Source organism: Schistocerca nitens, chromosome 7, assembly GCF_023898315.1.
Source record: "Schistocerca nitens isolate TAMUIC-IGC-003100 chromosome 7, iqSchNite1.1, whole genome shotgun sequence".
Lineage (NCBI taxonomy): Eukaryota > Metazoa > Arthropoda > Insecta > Orthoptera > Acrididae > Schistocerca > Schistocerca nitens.
In genome coordinates, this window is record NC_064620.1 from 387,513,594 (window position 1) to 387,529,353 (window position 15,760).

Sequence of the window (15,760 nt, forward strand, 5' to 3'; positions counted from 1 at the left end):
CACAGAATGTTGCAGAGATTTCCTTACTTGTGATCAGATGGCAGGTGCTGAAGTGAAGATGTTATAATGTGCTTGGTGCACAGTACAGTGATCCTCCCTTTTTATGGTCAGATATGGTGAACCAGAACCTTGATGATGACAAATATACCTGCCCTTACAGTCTGATGCAGTCCAACATTAGGCCACTGTCACATAGGAATGCCCCACAAATCTGGATATTGCATGATTCAACCAGCTGGCCAATTGGAGATCCACAATGAGACCATTTGCAAACTTTGTCAGGTGCTGATAATGCTGCCTGATAAGAGTATGCAGCATCTCCATGACTCTCAAAGTGATTACCCAACGTCTGATGATGATCACACACATAAATCTTACCAGGTCTTAATATCACAAAACATGAACACCACTAATGCACTCTAGTGGCCATTCTACCTTTCACAGGGAATTGTAGCTCTGATCATTTACGCACATGCCAATGGTGTGAATGTGTATGAAGTTATATTGACATACAATAAGTCTTCTGGATTCTTCAGTTTCTGTGTCAGGCAGTTTTTTGAGGTCACTGTCAACTAATGGCACAAAGTTGCACCTCAATAAGACTTTGCAATTAAAACTAAATAATAATAGTAACATATACTACATATTTTCTAGTTACACTTGAGCTGTCTGTGTTTGAGTTGTCTCCACCTACATTTCAGGAGTATGAAATCACAAGTTTCTTCAGGAAAAACGTAGGATAGGCAGCTGTTGACTCTTATGTGTGTCATCTTGTACCTTTATCTGTAATCCAAATTATGAAACTCATCTGTGATAAGAGGACCTCTTGAAGTTGGACATTCTTTGTGATCATTTTTTGTTTGCCTAGGATTAGTGAAATAAGTTCCATTGCTGGTAACTGCTTCTGCTTGCCACAAAATATAATATAATGTATCACTTTGCACCTGCTTAGAGCTTGAAATGTACCATGAGTGCACATAAGTGATAACACAGACATTCACTTATATTTGGTTTACTAAAATGTTGATTAGATATTTTAAGAAGTGTTAATGTTGTATAGTTTTTAATTCTGAACTCACCCACTGAGGCTGAGAAATGCACTCTTAGACCATCATATACCGACATTAATCTCTAATGAGTATGCTGCACATCAAGTGTCACATAGAAGAGCCTTCCTATCTTGTCATAAATTACATGCATTATTATTGAAAGAGCTTTCTCCCTAACTAGTTCATACAGTACATGAGATTCATCTTCCATAATAGTGTGTAGTTTTAACACTATAACATGAAGTATCATGCAATAACAATGTAAACAGGATCTTACAGTGTGTTTTTGTGACAAGTGCAAAACTTCATGTAACCTTATCATTTTTATTGAGGTTAAAACTTTCATTTCACAGTAATTTAAAATTTACATTTCAGTATCACTAGCACTGCCTTCTTGTGAATCTTTCTGACTTCCAAGTTATAGCTTGTGTAAGTTCCATGAATGTCTTACAAAGAAAAGTTATGTTACAAAACAATACCTTACATGATTAATCATCTCTCTCCTTGTAAAAATATATTCAGTACTCATTTTGTTCATCACACAAAGCAACTGTTCATCTAGGAAATGAGTTGTTTTACTTTTTAATATATTCTTCTCTGAGTTTAGAGTTTCTGACTACTCTCATTACATTACTGTATTGAAAATATACTTACATAAACCTATGTAACAATTTACCTGAACAAGAGCTGTTATACAATCACATCTATATTAACCCTCTGTTCAACATTCACTGTGTAATAAACAGAGTTCATAGAATGATAGAAGGTCTCATGAAATTTTTTTTCTAACTGCCAATTTGTTGGCTGCCTGTCCAATAATAATACATGAATTTTTTGATAGTCGTTTTATGACTACTTAATTACTTTTTTTCTGCTGAAAAAAAGGAATGCTGGTGAACAACATAATTTCTGTCCAACAGTGTAATGATACATACCTTGTTTTACTCACCCTTTCTTTTGTTATTTTGATTTTTGTATATTTCTCTAGGCTTCTTCACTTTGTTTTCTGACTGAAAAGAACACCTCATTTCTTTCAGTTATTTGGTGCTATTTGAGTGAAATTGTATCTTGTAGATAACCCTTTGGCAAACAGAATGTCATTCTTAGGAAATGTGTGTTAAAAAGGTTGTATTCTGATACAAGGCAATGAAATTTTCAAGAAGATAAAATGATAGTATGCATGTAGATAATTTGTTTTCTTCCCCAATTCAGCACTATATTTTTTTCTATTTGTATGTGATATCCAAGACAAGTAATATCATTTGAAATATCTTCTCAGAATGAAGATGAAATAACATTTGTTGTACATGTTACCATGAAACATTTCTAAGTAGGGACAGAGGTTTCATAAAGAAGAGAGTAATGAAATGGCAGGTAATTATCTTCAAATTCAAATTGTGTTATTCTCATTTTTCCTTTATTTCCATGAAGTCAAAACTATGAAACTATTTCAGCTACAGATTCAACATAATTTTTGTACATTACTCATTACAAGTCAAATCAGTATACAGTTTGGACATGGATTATCTGTGAATTACTTTTATGTTAACTTACCATATGTTTACAGGAAACCTATTCATTGGAACAAGTTTGTGGGGGCAGCTCAGTGTTTCCAACACAAGAAAAAACTGAAAATATGTTGATGAATTTGCTCATGCCCCTCTGTTTGCGTGTTGGAAGTGGAAGGAAAGGTAAATTGCTTATCATAATAATGTGAATAGAAGTGAAAAATACAATGCATAGTACCCTCATTATTTTTGTAATGCTTTTGTTAATGTTTTGCAGCGTGCTCTCTTTCTGTTATTTGTCTGTTTTGCAGCATGCTCTCTTTCTGTTGTTTGTTCCAAGTTTGTTTTACTTGTCCCTTTCCCTTTAGTGCTAAAGCTCACTTACTGACTAAAAGAATCCATTCTGTTTCAATGAGCATCTTTAATTTTGATTTATGTATCTGTATCTTATTATTTTTCTTGTTCATAAGTGTAATATGTATTTCCATTTTCTCCTTATTCTATGAATTACTACAGATACGTATAAACTGAGGTGATGCAGATACATATAAACTGAGGTGATAAAAGTCATGGAATATCTCCTAATATCTTGTCAGACCTCCTTTTGCTTAGCATAGTGGAGCAGTTCGATGTGGCATGGACTCAGCAAGTCATTGGAAGTCCCCTACAGAAATGCTGAGCCATGCTGCCTTCGTAAATGTCCATAATTGCAAAAATGTTCTCAGTGCAGGATTTTGTACATGAAATGACCTCTCGATTATGTACCATAAATGTTCGATGTGGTTCATATCAGGCTATCTCGTTGACCAGATCATTCACCTGAATTGTCCAGAATGTACTTCAGACCAATCACGAACAATTGTGGCCCAGTGACATGGCACATTGTAATCCATAAAAATTCCATTGTTGTTTGGGAACATGAAATCCATGAATGGCTGCAAATGGTTTCCAAGTAGCTGACTATAACCATTTCCAGTCGATAATTCCTTCAGTTGGATCAGACAATCCAGTCCATTCTATGTAAATTCAGCCCTCACCATTATAGTACCACCACCAGCTTGCACAGTGCCTGTAGTCAACTTTGGTGCATGGCTTCATAGGGTTTGCACCATGCTTGAGCTCTGCCATCAGCTCTTACCAGCAGAAATCAGGACTCATCTGACCAGACCATAGTTTTCCAGTCATCTAGGGTCTAGGAGAGGCACTGCAGGCGATATCGTACTGTTAACAGAATCATTCACGTCAGTCATCTGCTGCAATTTCCCATTAACAACAGTCCTAATGGATACATCTGTCATATGTCCCATATTGATTTTGGCAGTTATTTCACACAATGTTGCTTGTCTGTTAGCACTGACAACTCTATGCAAATGCTGTTGCTCTTGGTCGTGAAGTGAAGTCCTTCAGCCACTGCATTGTCTGTGGTGAGAGGTAACACCTGAAATTTGCTATTCTCGGCACACTCTTGGCACTGTGGGTATCGAATATTGAATTCCCTGAAATGGAATGTCCCATGCATCTAATTCCAACTAACATTCTGCATTTAAAGTCTGTTAATTCCTGTTCTGCGACCATAATCACATTAGAAACCTTTTCACTTGAATCACCTGAGTACAAATAACAGCTCTACCAGTGCACTGCCCTTTTATACCTTATGTATGAGATACTACTGCTATCTGTGTATGTGTATGTTGCTGTCCAACGACTTTGTCACCTTGGTGTATGGTCTATAAGCCATGGTCTATACTACTGCTATCTGTGTATGTGTATGTTGCTGTCCCACGACTTTGTCACCTTGGTGTATGGTCTATAAGCCATGGTCTATCTCTGCCAGTACTTTGTATCAGTATTAATTAAGTTTTGTCCTATTCCACTTTCTTATGGAGTAAGGGAAAAATTGCTGTCTACATGCCTTGGTACATACTCTCATTTCTTTATTATCATTTTCTCATGATCCTGGTGTGAGAATACAATGATGCCCACAGAATTATTTAATCTTTCTCAGATACCAATTCCCTACATTTATCTAACAGTCTTTGAGGTAAAATAATCATGCTCCTCCCAAATATTAAGCAATGGAAGCTCAATAATGTTAAGAAAAGATAGATTGCTACTCACCATAAAGATGACACATTGAGTTGCTGATAGGCGCAATGAAAAGACAGTTACACATTAGGTTTCAACCAAAGGCTTCTTCAGAAAAGAAAACACACACTTTCATACAAGTGAGCAAATGCAATCTCTGGTAGCTTGTACCAGAAAGCGAGTGTCATGTTGAATGAAAGCAGCAATTTGGAGTGGGAGAAGAGCACTGTCTGGAAGAGCACACAGGGACTAGATGGAGGCATGACGAGACTGCTAGTAAATGCTTCAGGATGCTGTGAGCCATGGGGATGGGAACTGGAAAAGGAGAGGAGCAGGAAAGTGGAAAGATCATGGGTGCATTGGTAGAGGGTGACCCACAGTGAGGATGAGGGGACATGAATATGGAGGAGGTGACAGGACAGAGGGAGCAGAAATTGTTGAGTGGAGGGTGGGAGGACAGTAGATTGCTGTAGGTTGAGGCCGGGATCATTTCAGGAGCAGAGAATTCCAACATTCTGATGACTTTGAGTGTGAGAGTGGATCTGAGTTATATTGACTTATTCCCCCAAACCACCTTCCACTTCTTTACAAAGTGACTTACTTCGAGTTTGCGGCCACTCTTCTTTACTGAATAGCTTGCTGCTGGAAACCCTCTTAACTTCTTCTCCGGCAAATAACACTAGGTACAGGAATTTTAAACTCTTTCTACATATAAAATAAGTAGACATACGAACTTTACTTTTCATCAAATAACAATAAAAATTTCACTTTCCACATGAATATGCAACTTCCTGCATGTCTCTTGTACAGACGGATTTTAGAAACACATTGAGTTGTAGTTAAAAGAAAGTTGGCTTGGATACCATGACCTTCCTTAACATGAAGCATAAAATGAGTCTTGCCCCTAACAAGGTTGCTTCAAGAGTCTACAAGAGTACTTTTTCAACTGTTCTTGTTTTTATAACAATAGTCAATGACACAACAAGCACAGAGCTGCATATAAACTCCATGGTTCTTCCTTACACACTCACTAAAACATCTATGGATTGCCCAACAAGTACTTGTCAGTGCTGTCTGACTGCTGCGTCTATTTTCTTCCCGCAACTGATTTTAAACCTGCACACACAAACATGTGACACGTGGTAGGTAGGATTCTACCAACCCGCACTCATATCCAGAATATCGTATGTTCAAGATGGTAGAAGGTTGAGTGGTTCTAGAATTTACACAGAAATTCTCAAATCGCTACAGAATGTGTTGTAAGGATAACTCACATCTACACAGTTAGAAAAGCTGGGATGGAGGGGAACATCCAGGTGGCCCATGTCGTGAAGCAACCATTGAAATCAAGCATATTAAGTTCAGCTGCATGTTGTGCCACAAGGTGGTCTACCATGCTCTTGGCTACAGTTTGGCAGTGGCCGTTCAGCTTGGTGGATGGGTGGTTGGTAGTCATACCAATATAAAAAAGGTTTGCAGTGACTGCAGCAGTGCTAGTATATGACATGGCTGCTTTCACAGGGGGCCCAGCCTTTGATGGTGTAGGATAAACCTGTGATAGGACTGGAGTAGTAAGTGCTTGGTGGATGAATTGGCAGGTCTTGCACCTGGGTCTCCCTCAGGGATGTGATCCCTGTGGCTAGGGGTTGGGATTTGGATTGGCATAGGGGTGGATTACAAGGTTGTAGGGGTTGGGTGTGTAACCAAATACCATTTTAAGAGGAGCGGAAAGGATCTCAAATAGGATGTCCCTCATTTCAAGGCATGATCACAGGTAATCAAAGCCCTGATGAAGGATGTGGTTCAGTTGTTCCAGTCTGGGATGCTAACATATGATAAGGGGTCACTCCTTTGTAGCTGGTTCTTGGAGGTGGTGGAGGTTGGTGTTAGATTTGGGTCCTCCATCAGACATTGCTCTAGAAGAAACTGGGAGGCTTCATGATATGTCTGTGAGCAGGAGGTATCCTGATAATCACACCAATCCAATTCACAGATGTGTATTTTGATAATCAAAAGTTGCCAAATGCAGCTTCCAGTAATTCATCGACAGCAGTTAAATCTTCATTCAGGATCTCGCAGCAGACACAGATCATAATCATATAGACCAGTGAAAGCTACGCATAATCCTAGCCCCCCCCCCCCCCCATAAGCAAACACAAGTAATTTAATTAAAGTAACTAAACATGGAAAAATTAATTCCACATTATTGCATGTAGAAACTAAAAAACTGAACTAATAGCAACACATTATCATTTCACCGAGGATGCTGTACGTGATGATGTTTGTAAATAGTTGTTTATTCTTTGAGATCACTTATACTTCTGGTGAGCAGTGTATGGTATGCTCAAGTATCAGTGGAAAATTTCATTAGCAATCTATGATTTGCCTTGTTACTGGCAGCAAAAGTCATTTTGGGGCTTCAGTCTAGACTTATTTGATATACACTGGAGAGCCAAATAAACTGGTATATCTGCCTGATATTGTGTAGGGCCCCCATGAGCATGCAGAAATGGTGCAACATGATGTGGCATGGACTCGACTAATGTCTGAATTAGTGCTGGAGGGAAGTAACACCATGAATCTGAAGTGCACGAGGGGGTGGAGATCTCTTCTGAACAGCACGTTGCATGGCATTGCAGAATGCTCATTAATGTTCATGTCTGGGGAGTTTTGTGGCCAGTGGAAGTGTTTAAACTCAGAAGACAGGGTGTATACGACCCGGTAGAACTGGGAAAAAACTGGGAATTTTTTCATCCGAGAGAAAACTGGGGAAAACCAAGAATTTTTCATTGTGTTAATTTTTGGTTAAATTTTTGTAACTTAAACTGGTAAGAACCAATACTCTAACAAAGGATATTACTGTATCTTGCTACAGCAGAATAATACTGCAACAATAAAACATGAATGAGAGAAAAAAAAACGAAAATAAAACTCAGGTTTCAAGGAAATGCACCATATACAACAACAAAACATTGTGCTCATACAAGCATTTGCCAACAGCAAAATGTGTCAAAGGCTTTAGGAACACTATGCAATGCTTCATAACAACAATTTGCCTCCGATGAGCATGACGTTTCAACTCTTTACATTAGATTCGTTTGAGTTGTTGTGAGCAAGCTCATATGCATGTGCAGTTGAGTTGCATATGAGTAGCTTCTCCCGCTTCTGGCTACAGGAGTGTGGCAGTTAGCTGTATAAGCAATAGCAGCAAGCAGCCAGATGCTATCCGGAAATATTTACTAGCGCACCTAAGCTGCCAGATTCACGCATGCGCAACAGGCCTGGATCTAGGGGGCAGGCAGCAAACCTGGGTATCTACCCCAGGTGACAATTTCAGAGGAATGGGGGAAGGGGGGGGGGAGCAAATTCAGAATCTTAAGGGGAAAAAAAACCTTGTTTCACAAAGTGCCTAGCATCCAGCACACGTTGCTCTATCAATTATTCATATGGTTTTGAAACGCATCCCTGTTGGTTTTTGAACAATTCTAAGTCAATTTCTGAATGAATCATAAGTTGATTTTTAAATGTGTGCATAGTGTACATGATATCTCTGTCAGGTGAATCCCCTTCGCATCAAGAAATAAACTTTCCTGCAAGCAAAAGGGGATGTGGCTATACGAGCTGAGTGGAATAAAGCCGAATGGGTGAATGCCATTCACTGTTTATTTGGTTGACTGTGTTTGCGAATGATCAGCGTTGTTATATTTACTAGCGAAATCCATAGATGCAGACTACCACAGTGGAAATAAATGAATAACAGGAATAAAAGGTAAGAAAGATTACATATTATCTTCTCGGTGTATCCAAGAAAATGAAATTTTGACAGAATATTTTTGGCCAGACTGCTACACTAGTAAGGGCCAGTTGTACAGTCCCATCTAGCAACTGTTAAAGTTCTATTCTGGGAGCAGCACAGAAAATGTGTTGTACAAACATGTAATAACACCTAACCAGAGAATAAACGTGGCATAACTAAACCGGTGAGTGTGGCAGGGTTAGTGAAGTTCACTGGAGAATACATTTTGACACTGGCAGGAATAGTTACAGAATTAGTGATGATAAGATTGTTTGTTAGAATGAGGAAGAAGAAGAAACTGGGACATCACACAAATTATGGAAGAATATGTCGATTCCAGCGTGACATTCTTAATGAGTAAAAGTCATGTCGAGCATAGGCCAATTACTGTTCACAATATATAAGTGACCTGACAGACGAAAATTCTTCTTAGGTACTAACCGGACAATAAACGTGGCATAACTAAACTGGTGATTATGGCAGGGTTAGTGAAGTTCACTGGAGAATACATTTTGACACTGGCAGGAATAGTTACAGAATTAGTGATGATAAGATTGTTTGTTAGAATGAGGAAGAAGAAGAAACGGGGACATCGCACAAATTATGCAAGAATATGTCGATTCCAGTGTGACATTCTTAATGAGTAAAAGTCAGGTCGAGCATAGGACAATTACTGTTCACAATATATAAGTGACCTGACAGACGACAATTCTTCCTAGGTACTGCCTGTAAATGTTCCCTTCACCACATACCTTAAAAAACTTGGGAAGTATAAAAATAGGAATAGATGTAAATGTGCCTGCAGAATTAGTACAAATCTGTGAGAATAATGTGTTGGACTACAGAAATGTATTTTGAGATCTTCAAAGAATATGAAGTGATTATTCCATCCTAATAACCAACCACAATATCCATTATCAATTAAAGTAAACTGAGGCCTGTTAATGAATTGTAATAATAACGAAACCAAGTGTAATCAGCACATAGAAAAATACTTCAAATTAACAGTGTAGTCATAGAACCAGTTGAATTTTTACATTCAAGGAATTTGATTACAACTACTCTATGGGTGCAAAGGAAGCAAACAGAGGAATGAAAGTGGTTTGGAGTACTTTGATAATCAAACAGATTTTTCAAATTCAGCATTGAATGTGTTTGTAACAGAAAGTTTACAATCAGTGCGCATTGCCAGTTTTGAGTTGTCGCAGTGTGATATGTCTTTAAATGTGACAGCCATTCGGAAACTGAAGGTGAATCATCAGGAAATGGAAAGATGTATGTTGAAATTTACTAGCAGAAACACATAAATAATTAAATAGATCAGGGAAATGATGGTAGTTGAAGATGTGTTTATGACTGTAATGGAGTTGGGCAAGACATAACCAGACAATCTTGTGCTAAATGGACCAAGGATATTTTCTGGATTAGAAAAATAAGGGAGGATAAAGAAAACTAAACATGTGCTAACAGATGCCATTAGAACACAGACAGGAGTAGTACGGATGTATGCTATGTAGCCAAAGACCATAATGCATAGAGAATCTTGGAGGAGCAGTAGAAATGAGTTGGCTGCTGCTGCTTCATGGTAGTGGTTACTGAGTTCTGTTTATTAGGAAGCCTTCAGTCCGATCACATTACATGAACTCTGATAAATCATACAATGTGGAATTGTGAACTGAATTGAATGAATTATTTCTGTATTTAAAGAAAATCGTTAATGTATATAAGTGAGCCAAGAAACTTGAGATTCTTCTAATTTTCTTGACATTGTTGTTGCCTTTATTAATACTGGACATACAGGGTGTACATAAAGTCTAGGAACACTTTCAATTATTTATTGCACAAGTACTAAACATTATACAGATGTCATACAAACATTCGAGATGTGAACCATGAGTGAGTGACCTGGCAGACATCAATATGGTAATCAAATTCTTGCCACACCTGTCCTAGCGTGGCATCGTCGAATGTGGCAGTCGCTTCCCGTATTGTCTCCCGAAGCTCTGTTACATCACATGGTAGATGCGGTACATACACCAGATCTTTAATGTGTCCCCACAGAAAAAAATCGCATGGTGTGAGATCTGGGGATCGGGGAGACCATTTCATGAAACAGCTGTCCCCATCTGTAGCACAGCCGATCCATCAATGCGGTAGCTCCATGTTCAAGTACCCAGGAACTTCACAATGAAAATGGGGTGGAGCCCCATCCTGCTGTAAGATGAAAGGAGAGTCCAATTGCATTTAAGGCATCAACCATTGCTGCAACATGTCCAAATGGGAATATCCAGTGACAGTGTTCTCGGCGAAGAAGAATGGCCCATACAGTTTTTGATGTAACAAGGTACAAAAAACATTTACCTTTGGGGAATCATGCTCAAATTCAATGCATTCATGTGGATGCTTTGAACCCCAGATTCAATAATTATGCCTGATCACTTTCCCAATAGTGCAAAAAGTGGCTTCATTGCTAAAAATTAAGCAATCAACAGTGCCTTCCCCTTCCTCATTTAATTGTTGTAACTGCAAACAAAATTCAAAATGCTTGTCTTTGTCATCTCCAATTTTAATGGTTTCATAGAGCGCTTCTGTCGCAGGACTTTCCACACTGTCATTGGAATGATTTCGAGTTCATGGGATGCACAACACACCGATTTCTTTGGATTCCTTATGAATGTCTCTCGTACGCACTCCACATTCATTTCACTGACACCGGGGTGTCTGCTTCTCTTTGCCAGGCATAAGCAACCCATCGTAATGAATTTGTTATGCCAGTGGTAAGTGGCCTTCCTTGTTGGTGGCTTCTTACCATACTTGGTTCTAAACATCCGTTGAACAGCTGTAGCACACCTGTTTTTGTCAAACTCCAACGCACAGAAAGCTCACTCCGCACCTGAATGCACCATTTTTGCGACTATTGATGACTATTGGCAAATCACCAAACTACACTGTGGCGGTGTACATGAAAAAAAACTTTCATGGTTGGTTGGTTGGTTGGGGGAAGGAGACCAGACAGCGTGGTCATCGGTCTCATCGTATTAGGGAAGGATGGGGAAGGAAGTCGGCCGTGCCCTTTCAGAGGAACCATCCCGGCATTTGCCTGGAGTGATTTAGGGAAATCACGGAAAACCTAAATCAGGATGGCCGGACGCGGGATTGAACCGTCGTCCTCCCGAATGGTTTCTGTTCAAAATGACATATGTATGATATCTGTACAATGTTTGGTTCTTGTGCAATAGATAATTGAAAGTGTTCCTGGACTTTATGTACACCCTGTACTTGTAGAGCTGCTGAGATCTCCCTCAAGTATGGACAAGTTGAAGACATAAATGCGTTGTAGTTGTTTTCTTTTGAGACGGCAGCACACTCAGAAAAGTAGTAGATGTTTTTTAAAGGGTGAGTCAATCACCATAGACTATTACATAACAAATTTACTCTAGTTATCAGTTACATATTAAAGAATGTACTTACTTTAAATATACTTGTTTGCTCAATCTGATGTCAGTTGCAACAATCCTGCTTTTATTCTGTGATTTCAAAACTGTAGAAAAATCCACACTTCATAATCTGTATTTACACATCATTTCCATTTTGTCTTTGCCACTTAAGCTCCTAATGTAACACATATCACACATAATGAGTATTTTCCTTTTAATACTATTTTACATTTTTATGGAACATTATTATGAACTTATTTGTGTATTTATGTTTATGATTCAGTTTTGGTTTCTTGTAGATGATGATTATGTAAACAATAAGTGTGTGAATCACACAAAATAAAGCTGTGACTGCTGGAACTCTAAAAAAGAACTAGTCATTATATTGTTACGTGATGAACTATACAGCAAAGCATATTGTGTGAAAATGGTAGCCTTAACTTTTATTTTACTTTTTTATTTTTCAGTCTCTCCTTATCATATTTTGATCATGCAACAAATTAATGAGTTTTTGATGTTGATTAAGTTTTCAGAACAACTTCATTTACTCACTGTTTTGTAGATGCACCACGTCTGCGACAAGTTGACATTAGTTTCATGCTGACTGTTGTTCTCCATGCCCTTTGCCCCCCTGCGACAAAGACAGCATCAGTTACCACACAGAACATCAAGTCATCTTCAGAAACTCGCACTGGAAGTCATAGCTATGGCAACAGAGAAAATAAGAAGCCAACAAAAATATCAATGTCACTCTACCAAGTGGCATTTCTGGGTAAGTAACGTACTATGTAACAACATTCTGGTATTAAGTGTCTCTTATGAAAAATTGCCAGTTAATATTAAAACATGTTTCCCTTCCAACTTTTTCTTTAGTTGCTTTACTGCCTTCTCAACATACAGGTTGAATAATATAGGTGACAAGCTACAGCCCTTTTTCACATCCGTCTCAACTATGGTGTCCCTTTCACATTCTTCAATTCTTACAATTTGTAGATAAACTATTGTGTCCTATATTTTATCCCTGCTATCTTTGGAATTTCAAAGAGTCCCTTACAGCCAGCATAGTCAAATCTACAAATACTATAAATGTGGGTTTGCTTTTTTTCAGTCTGTCTTTTATTACAAACTGTAGACTCAGTATTGCCTTACCAGTTTTTACTTTTCTCCAGCAGTCAAACCGATCTTCCATGAAGTTGGCTTCTTCCAGTCTTTCAATTCTTCTGTAAATAGTTCATGTTGATATTTTGCAACTATCTGTTTTTAAACTGATGGTTCAGTATTATATACATCTTTCAGCATCTCCCCTCCTTGGCATGGGGATTGTTATATTCTTAAAGTTTGAAGGTATTTCACCTGTCTCGTATATCGTAAAAACCAGATGGAATAGTTTAGTTATTGTTCATTCTCCTGAGGAACTCGGTATCTGAGGGAATGTCATCTACTCTTGATACCTAGTTTTGAATTAGATCTATCATTGGTCTTTCAAATTCTTCCCACAGTATCATATCTCCCATCTCATCCCCATCTACCTCCACTTTCCTTTCCAAAATACTGTCTTCAAGTTAGTTTCATTTTGTGTAGGAATTCTATTTATTCCTTCCATCTTTCAGCCTTCCTTCTTTGCTTAAGACTCGTTAGCCATCTGAGCTCTTCTTGTAAAGGAAAATGTGTGTGTGTGTGTGTGTGTGTGTGTGTGTGTGTGTGTGTGTGTGTTTGTATTGGAGAGAGAGAGAGAGCATTTCTGTTGATTGAACCTACAGGTTACATGACTCACATGTTGATGCTGACCAAAAACCACTTCATATTTTGCCAAGGGAATTATTGGGCAGCAGTACTGGGGAGGCAGCTGGTTTGCACACTCCTCTCCAGGAAATTAACATCAAATTCCAAAATGAGAGCTGCTACATTCCTTTCAGGTAGTTGCTCAGTAGACCTCAGAAGGGGCACCTTTGCAGTCCTACCAACAGAGACAAAGTCTTTGACAGTATGAGGCACTGACTGTGTGTTTCCTGTACACACACACACACACACACACACACACACACACAGGCTCAGGTAAGGGGGCAGACTACTTCAGTCATGATTTGCATAACATCATGTGGAAATTATATTACTTATTGTCATAAAACAAATGGCTTATGAAATACACATAGATTATCTAATATATACTGTGCACTCAGGGTGTGCTCAGATTTACATCATTTGTATAACCTAATTTGGTTGATGTGTATTCCATGTCACCATTAATTGTTGTTGATATGTGTAATGTCCTTTATCTTGAAGGCTGTTTGAAAGATTACATTTTGTTATGATTCTAGTACCTGTCTGATAACAAGCTAAATCTCATTTAGTATTAAGTTACAAATTTCTACTATGTGCCACACTGAGAATTGAACCCAGATCATTTCTTTAGAAGGCGGCATGTTACCAGTTTTGCTAACTAAGCACATCCCATAGACTGACTCAGCATTTCAAAGGCTTCTTCTGAGCCATTCCAAACTCTGCAGAAGCTATTCTATAATATACTGGGATTGACACTTCCAGGACAATGGGCATAGATTGGATTTTCAACAGCTTCAGTGGTTTTTATAAATTCGAATTTTCTTCATCTATCAAAAGTACACACTATATTGTTTGTGTATGGCAGGTTAAATCTGTATCCCAATCTGGAACTCGAACCTGGGCACCTAAGTTTCGTAGGTTATGGGTCATCAACTGCATGAGGTATGTTCAAATAGTTAGACTAGTAGTACTCATAGAAGGAAGATAGTTCAAGTTCCACTTCAGCACACGGTCTTAATTTGTCACTTATAATCAGGGCACATTTCACTTTACTTAGAGCAAGAGAATTCAGTCTCAGAAAATCTCATCTGTTTAGGTAAAGAATGAACAGACTGCATGTTGGATGTCATTAATGAAAAATGAAACGTAATTTTTCATCCAAAAAGTAAATTTCCTTAGTTTCATAAACATAAGTAAAAACTAGTTCTCTTGAAGTCAGTCTTTGAACTATCCTTCAACATACACTACCTGACAAAAAAAGTGAAGCACCCAGAAGACATGGTGAGATGTAAATGTAACTTCATTGGTGGGTGTGTAAATTACTGGGGGAGGGGGGGGGGGGGTGTAAATTACTTGAATGTCAATTCTCTGTGACAGATAGAATGGCTGCTGGAGTGCATTGCTATTACTCATGTTTAGTTTCTTTACCAGGCCAGATGGGGTGTGCAAGGAGTATGGACAGTGTCAGATGATGAGTGATCACTGTGAAGGATACGGAGATCCCGTGTACCCCTAGGAGATAGCATTATCATAACCTGACAGAGTTTGAAATGGGCCTCATTGTGGGTCTCCATTTGCCCGTCTGGTCTAGATTTGTGGGGCATTCAGATGTGGCAGTGGCCCAGTGTTTGAATGCAAGGGAATGTGAGAGCATATGTTCTCTGACAACTTCTGGCCACCACAAAGGACAAGCACCTCATAATCCCTTCATATCTGCTTCTGCCATCTCAGAACAAGTAATGGACTTCCTCCTCTAAGAGCAAGTAATGGACTTTCTCCAACATTCTGTGTCATTCCACACCATGGATTGGTGTCTAGCAGTCGGCAGACTGCCATCAGCAGCACAATACGAAGAACGGTGTTTGGAGTAGTACCATGACAGGGAACATGGACTGCTATGAGTGGCATCACATTTGTGTTCAGCAATTAATTGCCATTCTGAACCACCCTCGATGACCTCCATTGGCGAGTATGGTGACCTGGAGAAATGTCCTGTTTTGCGGGGGAACAGCAATGTTACTTCTGACACCATGATATGGGGAGCCATCAGGTATAAATAACTTCAGGTCACACTATCATGGACCCACTCTACTACGCTGCAAA

General features: G+C 38.7%; 1 protein-coding gene across 1 annotated transcript in view; it reads left to right on the top strand.

Annotated features, from left to right (window-relative positions):
- The window catches only part of LOC126194994 (protein unc-80 homolog), a 1,036,886-nt gene that overhangs the window by 918,599 nt on the left and 102,527 nt on the right, over nt 1-15,760 (top strand). Inside the window, exons 56-57 of the mRNA XM_049933411.1 lie at nt 2,617-2,740; nt 12,438-12,647. Of these exons, the coding sequence (XP_049789368.1) occupies nt 2,617-2,740; nt 12,438-12,647 (334 nt within the window). The remainder of the gene's footprint in view (nt 1-2,616; nt 2,741-12,437; nt 12,648-15,760) is intronic.